General features: G+C 37.5%; 1 protein-coding gene across 2 annotated transcripts in view; it reads right to left on the bottom strand.

Annotated features, from left to right (window-relative positions):
- The window catches only part of LOC106067796 (atrial natriuretic peptide receptor 1-like), a 91,463-nt gene that overhangs the window by 13,550 nt on the left and 65,541 nt on the right, over positions 1-12,372 (bottom strand). For both annotated transcript variants that reach the window (XM_056006921.1, XM_056006922.1), the window contains 4 exons: positions 8,631-8,799; positions 7,335-7,484; positions 5,865-6,045; positions 2,730-2,870 (listed from right to left, as the gene is read on the bottom strand). In XM_056006921.1, coding sequence (XP_055862896.1) covers positions 2,730-2,870; positions 5,865-6,045; positions 7,335-7,484; positions 8,631-8,799 — 641 coding nt within the window. The remainder of the gene's footprint in view (positions 1-2,729; positions 2,871-5,864; positions 6,046-7,334; positions 7,485-8,630; positions 8,800-12,372) is intronic.

Raw genomic sequence — 12,372 nt, 5'->3', positions numbered from 1 at the left:
CCAGAATGTTGACATATAAAACTACAAACTAATTTGTCTTATTTTCCCGGTACCCAGCAGTTTTCTGTAGCATCTATATATATATATATATATATAATTCTTGGTAAAACTTCCCATCAAAGGCCCCTAGTTTTTCAGGTCAATTATTTGCCATCTGTCTATCGTATGATGACGTACTAAGGAAATGACCTTATCGCACTGAGCATCTATATATATAATTCTCTTCGTGGCCAACCATGATAAAAAGAGTCTTGAAAAGATAACTCTTTTATGTCTGCATGTCGGACTAGAGTTACCCCACCTAACTTTCGCGGTGACAGAGAGCATGGCTCAGAAAAAAAGAGGGGGGGGGAAAGTAATCTTTCTCTTTATACATTCTATATTTGACTACATTTATGTGTGTAGTTTTTACATGCGTCAATATCTGGTGTCATTAAAATAGCGGCATGTTTTTTCTGTAGCTTTGTTTTGATTTTGCACCTTCGTATTGCCCTTCGTTTCCTAACCACGACCACCGCTTTACATAGATTTCGTGGAGTCAACAGGTCTTTCAATGTAGTCGATGTATTTCTATCAGTCGCATATTTGTGGAAAAATGTCACCGACAAAACTGTTGCTCTCGAACTTTGCGAACATTGGGATACCTGTGGCGACGCCCTGTCCGTTGTTCTTACTCACTGAAGCACAGTCATACACTTTACTCGACAATACGCTGCCTACATGAATACTTCCTGTGGCGAGGCTGAAATTGTGGCGATGGCTCAAATACCTCCCGCTACTACCATTATTCACTTCCGAGAACGTCCGCATGACCCTCCTCAAGTTTACACTCCGGGTTAACCTTTACCATGACTATTATTAAAGCCCAAGACCAAACGTTCCAAAAGATATGCCTGTGTCTTCCAAAACCTGTTTTCAGTCATGGACAATTGTATGTTGCTCTCTCCAGAGTTTCTTCTTTTCATTCACAGTCGTTTGCCCAAACCCACCCCATTGGGACAACTAAATAGCGGCGTATGGTACGCCGCGTGTCGGCTTAGATTCCTTTTTCAGCCTCAGCGTTCAGTGTCCAACTTTCACAACCATATAGGAGTACAGAAGGAAGAATACAGTTTACATTTGATTGGGAAGCTGATGGTACTCTTCCAGTTCATATTTTAACTGATTAATGTGTTATCATCAACACATTAATAGTACGTAAGAAAAACAACATCTAAAAAGATTCTACCCAGACTGACAAAGAGACAGACAGAAAAAAAATATTTCTCATTTGTGCTCTGTCGAAGAACGGATTTGTGGACAAGCAAAAAGGAAGAGCAACAAATGTTTACGTTTAGTAGCGGCCAATTGGAGATATCTCTAACTATAGTACGCTGGGTCCGAATAGCTAAAAACGAGTCTCTCTTGTTGATATTATCGTCTGTTTATTGTAAACCGTTCCAGAATAGGCACCCTTTAGAATGATATAGCAGCTATAGGAGAGACTTATTTTTGGCTTGCGGTGTTAGCGGCACGGTGTTTAGTAGCAACAGGATGTCGTGTCATGGCTTAAGCAGGGGTATTTATTAGCCGAGGAGACGGCTTGATATTGTCTAGAAATTAGGGCCTTCAAATTTTAAAGATTAAAGAGAGAGAGGGGAAGACAGAAGAAGAGAGAGAAAGAAAGAGGAGAAAGAGAGAGGAGGAGGACAGAGAAAGAGAATGGAGGTGAGGAGAGAGAGAAGGTAAGAGAAAGAAAGATTAGTGGGGGAGAAAGAGAGAGGGAAAGAGAGAGAGTGAAGAGAGATAAAGAGGTAAAGATAGAAAAGAAAGAGGGGGAGAGAAAGAGAGAGAGAGACAGAAAGAGAGGAAAAAGAGAGAGGAATATGAGAGAAAGAAAGATGAAGAGAGAGACATAGGGCAAGAGATGAAATATGAGAGAGAAAGAGTGTGGGAGAGGGAGAGACAAACCATTTTTTAATTAAAAAAAAGAATGCGAAACAAATAGAGAGCTAGATGGAGAGAGAAAAAAACAAAAGAGATAGAGAGAATGAGAAGAACAAAGAGAAATGAACATAAGTTACGAGAGACAGCAACAAATAGAGAGAAAGTGTGGGGTCATAAAGAGATGTTGTTTTCAATTATCAAAGATGATTAAAGAAAACGGGAGCAAAGAGAAAGAATGACAAAGAAAGAAAGAAAGAAAGAGTGAAAATAAAATGGAAAGAAAAAAACAATGATAGAGTGAGAAAAAGAAAAAAAGATAAATTAATAAAGGAGAGGTAGGCATTGAGATTGAAAGAGAGAGAGAGATGGTGCGATAGAGAGAAACTGATAGAGAGACAGAAAGTGATAGATAGAGAGGTATTCTTATACAGAGGAGAGATTCAATGACAGATTGTGTGAGAGGGGAAAGACACAGAGAGAGAGAGAGAGAGAGAGAGAGAAAGAAAGAGAAAGATTAAAAGAGAGAAATAGGCATACACATTCAGAGAGAGGAGATATTCAAAGAGAAATTGAGAGAGAGGGAGAGAGGGACAGAAACCAGAGAGAGAGAGAGAGAGAGAAAGATTAAGAGATAAGAGAAAGAAAGGAAAGAAATAGAAAGATTTGAGAGAGAGAGATCAGGAGAGAAATGTTTTTTTTTTTAAAATGTGTATTTTGATTAGTTTTGTACAATCATTTCCTCAAAGTTGCCCACTTAAGCTAGGCTATTACATTTCCCATGCTCTACTTAAACTGTCACTCACGGAGGTAACATTTGATATAGAAGCGTGTCCGTTTTCCTCTTCTCTGCCTCCAGTTCCTCTGTCCTCTCGTTGACCAGAAGTTCCAAGTTGCTGCTATAAGACTCCAGCATCTGCAGCATGTTGTCCATGATGTTAAATCTCCTGGAAACAACACACACACACACATATATATATATTTAATACACACTACACACATATACACTTCTACAGAAAACTAGGAAAGAAAAAAAACCGGAAGTGAAATGAAGGGAAACCGGAAGTAAGCTTGACACCTAGAGGAAACTATTTGCATGTTGTGGAGAGGTAATAGAAGTCTCAAGCGTCGAACAAAACAATGTGGAATTGAAATCAAACATTAGTTCAGGTCTCTGGGTGTGTTTGTCCGAGAAGAAACTTTCTTGATTGATATGTAATCCTTGGCCTACAGAATGTGTTAGGAATTCAGTTGAATGAAAACTCTTCAGATAATTATTTTATGTTGGCGATATGATTTTTATTAAAATGTATTCCTCTCTCTCTCTTTCTCTCTCGATTTTTCTTTCTCCCTCTCTCTTTCTCTCTGTCCCTCTCCTCTCTCTTTTTAGCTCTTTATCTCTTTTTTCTTTTATTCTCTCTCTCTATTTTTTTCTCTCTCTCCCTCTTTATTTATCTTGTTCTCCCTCTCTCTCTCTCTCTTTCTCTCTTATTTTCTCTTTCTCACTCTCTCTTTATCTCTGTTTATCTCTTTCTCTCCCGTCCCCCCTCTCTCTCTCCCTCTTTGTCTTTTTTCTCTTCCTCTCTCTCTCTCTATTTCTATTTTTCTTTCGCTCTCTCTCTCTCTCCCTCTTTCTCTCTCTATTTTTCTCTTTTTCTCTTTCTATTTCTCTCTCCTCTAATCTCTCTCTATTTTTCTTTTTCTACCTCTTTCTTTCTCTCTCTCTCTCTCCCTTTCTATCCCTCTCTTCTTTTCTCTCTCTTTTAAACTGAGATTATCATCCTAACCATATGGTCAGTTTACGTATCTGCTTTACCTTATGCCCCCCCCCCAGACACACACACTTGTCTTGGAGGGAGGGCCAATAAAAACTTGACCGATTCTCGGCTACATTTAATTAAACATTAATTGACTGCAACGTTGTTGTTTCCCCCCCCCCCCAACATTTTCCCCCAAGGCCGTACGTTGGTAACGTCTCATACTGTTCCCCCATTTATTATAGCGCAGCTTTTTGAAAAACAAAGCCGTTATTGTGCATAAAGTTGGCATTAATGAAAACCAATTAGCCGGTCTTACCGGTAATTAGGACTTGACTACCCAAAGCACTGATAAATTTCGGCAGTAAATACCGCTTGAATGGGGAATAAAAAATATTTCATTATATTTCTACTACAAATAGAAAGTGGAAATGAGCCAACATTGTTGTTTTTTTATTATAAAAAAGAAACGCTCAGGATAAATTATCTCGCTTTAGTCTCGTGAGAAAAACAAAAGACAAGCTTCGCAATTCGGTGATGTCATCGGTGACCTCACTCAATAGAGAAAATATCTTCCGTTTAATTTAGTTTATTGTAATTATAATTTAGAGCCTGTGTTAGAAATGCACGATATCATTTCAATAGAGTGTGACTTATAGAAGAACTTTGGAAGTTTGGATTCGTTCACGTTCGAATTTAAATATTTCTTGTGTAAATTCAATATCTATTATTTCACCATCAATATTCCAATATGTCTTGATTGTTGCCTAAACCAGTTTTGACCTCTAGTTATCCGAAAATTATATTTGGCATTGACAAATCAAATCTAGACTTATCAAAGGCGAAATACGTGTAATAGCTTAGGGCCTTACCAAAGTCTAAATCCATGCTGAGTAAACATGTCTATACAAGTTCATATAATTTCTTAATTGACTATCTCTGAAATTGAAACCTTTCTAAAAATAGAATTTTTCTCTTGTTAACAGAATAATTAAGTTTTGTGCCATCATTAGAATGAGGTAAAAATGTTTAAATACATTGTCTGGGGAGATAATTCTACAGCAATTAATTATCTAATGAGGTGTTTGAGACCTAATTACGGAAAGTGGGGCACAATTTTGACGTTACATGAGAACGATTCCTCAACTGGAGATGCTGAAAACGGACATCAGTTTGGAAAGGTCAAATGTGTCATTGTCCTGACCACCCAAGCCGCTAGTGAGCTAATCGATCTCTTAACATCAGTATTGTATTGTTCTTCGTTACGTCCCGTGATGACAAAAATTCTCTTCTCTTGATTAATGTCCTAATTAAATGTGTATATCGAACTAGACATTTTACTTTCACTTTATTCAGTTAAACTTCAGTCACGTGTTCATTTCAATCTCCTACATAGATTATATTTCAATTGTACTGAAACCAAAGCCGAATTTACCACAGTGCTGGACTGTGCAGCCGCCCATGGCTTCACTCCAAAAAAACAAAACAATAAACAATAATTTACAAATACAAAAGCGCAGTCTTATAAAATACTCAGAAAGAAATAATTGAAAGCACATTTCTTAATCCGTATGCCAAGACAAATTCGTACAAGTTTTCTTTCATCTCTAATATCATTAGACCATGGAACAGATGGCCTGAAACAGTAAGAATGGATTGTCTCTATAAATTGAAAGTACGACCAGATTAACACAGTGATACATATACGGCTTTATGGTATTTCTCTTTCGAAGGGACATCTGTAATTAATAAGAGAAGAAAATGTATGATAAAATAAGAGTCTCCACATTAAAAACAAAATTCAAAATATGCATATTAAACCTGAGAAAATAAGGAAAATTCGATTAAATGCTATAAAATACTATATTTCTTTCTTCACAAAAATGAATTACTTTTATTTGTGCATTTATATTGAAATTTAAAAGCGTGTAAAGTTTCCTAGAAAAATGTTCTGCCCGGGGCTTCAACTTACTAGAATCTGGCACTAACCAAAACTATGTTATTGTTTTGTATATGTATTATTTGTTTTATTCACATTACTGCCAACTTTTCACTTCTCAAATACTTTTTTTTTTATTAAAGAAACGCCAAAGTAGCTATTTTTGCATCATCTAGAATAGAAATGGCATCAGCGGATTAATTAGACTCGGTCAGCGGCTGACCAATCAGATTTCGTGGACTCACTTGTGGCCATTAAACTCTCTCAGCCTCTTCCTAATGTTGTGAAAGTCCGGTCTGGCCTCCGGCTCCTCTGACCAGCACGAGACCATTAGGGCAGACGCTTTCGCCGGACAATCAGTCTCATTGGGTAGAACGGGTCGGTACGGACGGCCTTGCCCTTTGCTCTTCACCAAGGAGATTATTTCTGGAAACACCAAAAAAAAGATTCGTCAAAATCTGAAGTTTCGAGTTATTGATTTTAGTTTTATAAATTACAGAAAAGATATATGAACTTAAAAAATAGCAAATACAAAGAAATTAGTCTAATGTATATGTAATTAAATAAAGTGAAGTTTCCTTTTCAAATCGTGCGATCTATATGGTAGATGATGTAAATGTTATCTGTTTATTCAGTCGACTGGTAACGATGGTAATATGTAGCCAGCACAATGACCAACCGCCTTTACTTTTCTTCAAATAATGTCGGATGCCCATTAGTGAAGGGTGGACTCAGAGGCTCCCTAAAGATCCCGAAATTAAAAATCCCAATTTTCACCAGGATTCGAACCCGGGGCTTCTCGGTTCAGAAGCCAAGCGTTTTAAAACTTAACCACCACGCCCCACATGTACTTTAAGAGAAAACGGAATATTCTATTTACATTACTAAACAAGTTACAAATCGTGACAATTTCTATCTCCTGCCATGTCCCATTGTAAGGAGAGTGGCGTGTAAATGAAGAATACGATGGTCTCATCTCCACTTTAAAAAAAAAACTCGAAGGCTCTGTGTTCTGAACGACAAAACCGCTTGGCTACCTATTAAGGGGGCTAAGTTCGAATCCCGACCTGGGCAGAGTTGTGTTTGCTGAGCTCTTTAAGGCAGCACGGAAATCTGCTCCAACCCCCACTCTGTCCCTCAAGAGATGGAATCAATGCACTCTGAGACTGCTACAAGCATGAAAATTGCAATACACAAAGTCAAATCGAGTCATCCTATAAGTATCAGTACATTTAGAAAAAAAAGATCTTCCAATGTAGGCCTATGTATAAGGTCGTCCATTTCTAAGATACACTGATGTGTGGAAGCGTGACATAAAGCTCTTCAGAATCGACTCCAACGGAAGAAAGAAGCACTAGAGACAGATCCTTATGGAGGACAAGCATAAGCCTAATGTCTTGAATTTCAGAAGTAGAAAGAAAGGGGGAAAAGGAAGCAATACCCAAAACCCAACCTGTGACCGCAGATGTGTATCTTAAGTCACATGAGGGGTTGCAAAGGGTTGCAATTGCCCATCATCTCACGAGACGTAAAATCCCACAGATAAAAAAAGAAATTAACACTAAATTTGAGATCAGGGTCAGCTTCTGGTGATGAAATGGCCAAGAGTTCCGCTTTACAATTGTATTTAGTTGTTTCAAATTGTTACAATGGCTCTTTCCCTACCTTCAACTAGGTTACTCAGCTCACGAACGCACACGCACAAACACACATACCTCCTGTGTCCTTGTTGTTGTACAGGTAAGGGGCGCACCTCAGCAGAATCTCCTGAAGGATAATGCCGAAGCTGTAGACGTCGCCCTTCTGGGTGCCTTTCTGAGGGCGCTTGCTCATTCGCAATATTTCAGGGGCACACCATAGGAGACCTTAAAGAAATAAACCACAAGGGTAACGACCATTTAGAAATCGCTAACAAATATATAGACTAGTAGCTAACATTATATATATGGTTATATTTTTTCCATGGCCGACTGTTAACAAGGATGTCACGTGGCCAGCACAACGACCAATTGCCTTTTTCTTTCCCCAATTAATGTCAGGTACCCATTGAAGTTGGATGGATTCCTACAAATGCCAAAGTATAAAATCTCAGTCTTCACCGAAATTCGAACCTGGTATATTGGTGTATATATTTTAGTAAGATTTATTTCTTAAATAATCAACAATAATTAAAAAAAACACGCAAAATATAAAAACTACTTTTTTAAAAAGCAAAATTATATAAGGAGAGAAAGAACTTGCCACCTATATGGAAAAGGACCAAAAAAATCGATAATACACCTCTCTTAATACTGCTAGATTTGACTCCCTTTTTTTATGTAAAACAAAAGTTATAAACTATCACTAACTGATCAAATAACTGAGTAATATTTGATTGATTCATGTATTATCATCGACTATGAATAATTTTGCAAAAAGTTTCGTGTATGGAAAGTGGGAGCAAAAAACGGGTACAAAATGTGTACTAGACGTACAGACGGACAGACAGACAGAGAGAGTTGTAAAAAAAAAACACGAACAAATCCTAAGAGTCAGGGCTGGATTTAAGGGAAGGCAGGTGGGGCTTCAGCACCCAGGGACTTCACAAAAGAGGAGCCTACACAAAATAGGTTTTTAAAATATCCGAATATGTATATATGTGTGTGTGTGTGTATATATATGTGTGTGTATATATATATTTATTTTATATATATATTATTTTATATATATATATATATATATATATATATATATATATATATATATATATATATGCGGTCCGCCATTCCCAAACTTCTTTTAATGCGGCCCTCGATACAAAAATGTTGCCCACCCCTGCTCTAAAATATGTCATGCTTTTAGGTATTTGTCTTATTATTGATAATTTGATTTGTATTAATTAAATGTTTCGAAAAAGTGTAGTGGGCCTTCACATACTTAAGTTCGGCTCTGGTAAGAGTACTATACGTAGTGGATATGTTTAAGTAAGCGGTTATCAAGACTTAACTAGGGGTCTTATTGTGACTACTTACTAGTATAGTAAGCTTTGTTTCCTATGTCCCCGTCTGTGCCTGGCTTCCTGTAAGACACTATGGCGCCGAAATCCGTTATCTTTAGCACCCATCGGCTGTCAATGACACAATTACTTGATTTCAGGTTACCATGGGAACGCAGTGGCGTCTTATGAAGATACTCCATGCCCTGCGGTTAGAAATACACACACACACGTGCACTAATAATCGTTGAGAAATATAAACACACACACACGAACGCGCGCACACACAAACACACGTGCATTGATAAATATTGAGAAATATAAACACACACGCACTAACGCGCAAACACACACATATGGAAAAATGTGAAACATAAAAATGTATTTTTTAAAAAAGTGAGGGCAGGTGATAATGTAGTATGGCAAAAGGTTTGTTATTTTGGATTTTTACGCTAAAGGTTATTCATAGTCATCTTCACTTGTTTTAAACCTTGATTTTTAAAATTCTGTTTCAGTTCTTTAACCATAACATACAGTGCAAGTCAGGAGAAGAGAAAGCAAAGTAAAGAAATTGTGTGACGATATAAGGGAACCTAAAGAAAAAATATAAAAGAAAAAAAAAAGAAAGGAAGAAGATAGAGAAAGATAAGAATTGATAAACAATGCCAAGGGCAGATAATGTCAAGGGCAGATAAACAATGTCAATTGCATCATATTTAAAGATTACAGTTTCCAACTAGTGGTAGTAGTAGTAGTAGTAAAGTAAGCCTTTCAAATCATTATCTATGGTACAGATGATGTATCAGGCACCTGTTTCTTTCGCCCACCACAACGACCAACTGCTTTTACTTTTCTAAACGTATGTCAGGTACCCATTAGAGTTGGGTAGACTAAAGATCCCGAAATTTAAAATGGCAGTCTTTACCCTGATTAGAAAATATTTGTATACACATACGACGAGAATATGTTTGGTAACTAATGGTAACTAATTCACTCATTTTAATAAGCCTTCAAGCCCAGTGCCATTTTTGCATATACTGATGGGTCGGCATCGATAGATTATGGAAGAGCAGGCTAAAGAACCTACATCAAGTTTCTTGGCTCTGACTCAAAATCTTTGGACCATGAGGTAGTGTTTAAAGTTATGATACGGATGCCATAGCAATCTGTGAAGCCTTAAAAGTCATTGACTCTCAACTCGGCGAGGGACATTTGAGGGCAACACAGATTGTTGTGGTTACTGACTCACAGGCTCTGCAAAGCCCTGGATCATGGCCTCCCTTCTTCTTCTTCTTCTTCTTCGTTCTCATTGTTATGTTGGAGCGTTCAGATGACTAGACCAATATATGAGATGAACTGCGCAGTGGTTTCCAAATCAGGGAGTTCTTCATATAGTTTTCTATCTATTGGGGTGTTTTGGGGCCAGTGTCTTATACGGGCCTCTTGGTAAAGAGAGCAGTTTTGGAGGACGTAGTCGGCATTCACTGGTGATACTCAACGTGGGCAGATTTCACTGGTTCCAATTTTGAGCTTCCGGTACATGTGTTGTCGCATTCTGTTGTGTCCGGTCCTGCGTCGAAAGATTAGACGTTGGTCTTGTCGGGATAGCTTATAGTAAGCGTCATCTTTCTTGTGATTTTATTTTATTTACAATTAATTTTTTCAATTCTTCTGGATTGAGTGCAGAGTTTATTTGTGAGTTAGTTCTCCCACTCTTTGCGAGTGTGTCAGCCTTCTCATTTCCTTCTAGTTGTATATGAGCTGGTATCCATTGAATAACAGTTTTTTTTTGCTGTTGTTGTTAAGCTTTGTAAGTGCTGTTCTGAGGTTTTTAATATAAGAAGAATCAGAGTTTTGCAAGCTTTGGATGGTTGTTTTCGCATCGGTTAGAAAGACAATCTGACTGTGTGGGGAACTTTAATGATTTGCTAGCATGGTAGCAGCTAGTGCTAGTGCTTCCCTTTCTGCACTGTGACTGTCAGCGAGCTCTCCAGTTGCAATGGATTTTTCTAGTTTCCCTCCATCTCATGGCCTCCCAATATCGACACTGTCATCGTGGCTTCACACAAACTAAAACAAAACATATGGCACCCCTGTTATAATGCAGTGGGTACCAAGTCACATAGGTGTGACTGGCAACACTATTGTAGACTCCTTGGCCCACTAGGGAGGGGAGACACCACCAACCGGTGAGTCTTCATTATGCTCTAGCTATAATTTAAAAAAAAAAACAGAAATGGAAAAGTGGTTTGAGTGCTGGGACAAGACCCAAAAAGCCTGCTGTGGAGTCTAGGAGCGCATGAGGCCCCATGACCGCACTTCCCCGTGGTGGAGGCTTTCCAGGCCTGAGCAAGATATTAAAGCAAAGCGCAGGACAGTCCACTGTCTATTGGCTCATATTTTTCACGGCTATGGCCAAATTTCGATTCACGGTGCCCCCGCTGCCGGGAGGAAGAGGAAACCGTGCCTCATATTCTGTTTGACTGCCCCTGACTTGCTGATCTCCGTCTCGACAAGTCTGGAAAAACAAAAATTCTCGACCTGTATGGTGACATGTATGCACTGCGCAAAACAGCAGGGTTTCTGTTTTGCAATAGAGGATGTGAGCCTCTCAAACCCTCACTCAGATGGAGGTTAGTGATGATGCTGATGAATTAGCCATGTAAATTGTTTCAACATATTTATTTCTATTACTAGTTTACTTAAGTAGCTTGAGATGTTTTTTTAGTAATTGTTTCAGCTGAGTTGTTTTTTTTTCGTGTGTGAATGTTATCTATATAGTCAATCGTATGTTAGTTGTATGCATAATTAAAGTTAAAGAAATACAAAACCTGATCATGTTTTTGAGATAAAGGTTGTAACAGACAAAATGCTATCCTTAGATTGAACAATTTTATATATTTAAAAAAAAAAACATGTAGATTAGTGGCAAGATCGTCTCTTTCAGTCCATGAATCAAGACAGAGTCAAACTAGTTGATAGGAAATTCTCGTCCTAGAATTATAATTATTTCTTTTATACATTTAGAATGAAATCCTAGCAGTAAAATGTTCACATTATCTCCCGATGTGTAAAACAGCGGCCATATTCCTGGTTCCTGCTACCTAGGCTTGGCTTCTTGTCTCGTCTTCCCTTCCTTGATATTTTATTTTCAATTTCTCTTTTGTATGTCCCTCTTCCTTTATGTTCTGTTTCAAAGTTTTTAATAAAAGTCCTGAATAGTAAAGGGAATAAATGCTACTTAATGAGAGATGTGGATATAAATATTATATATATATTTTACGTTTTGAGACCTTGCTTTCTCCCACTTCCTATTCTAGGATCAAGTTCAAGTTGAAATTTTGCATAATTATTCGTAGTCGATGACAATACACAAAACAATCCAAAAAAAAAAAATAAAAAAAAAGGATTAATTATTTAGTACTAATTAATTAACTTTACTTTATATAGCAGAAAGGGAGCTGAATCCTGTAATTTTCAAATAAATGGTAGTATTTAGCGGTTCTTTCCCTTTATATAAGCTTTGTTTTTAAAAACAGTTTGTTTGTTTTTTTGCTTGTTTATGAGATCTATTTGAAGGACTAAACTATTCTATTTTGTACAGAGGAATGCTGCTAGTTCCTCAGCTAAACAAGGCATATGATTGAATATTGGCTCATCAGATTTTCGATAAGATCTTAAGACACAAATTGATGTTTCTGACTATTCAGTTGCACTAAGCGATACGGATTTTATTTACATAATAATTATCAATTACCACAATGTTGTTTTTACAATAG

The sequence above is a fragment of the Biomphalaria glabrata genome, chromosome 12 (assembly GCF_947242115.1).
Source record: "Biomphalaria glabrata chromosome 12, xgBioGlab47.1, whole genome shotgun sequence".
NCBI lineage: Eukaryota > Metazoa > Mollusca > Gastropoda > Planorbidae > Biomphalaria > Biomphalaria glabrata.
Note: the sequence above shows the minus strand (reverse complement) of the source record. Positions and strands in the feature narration are given on the sequence as shown.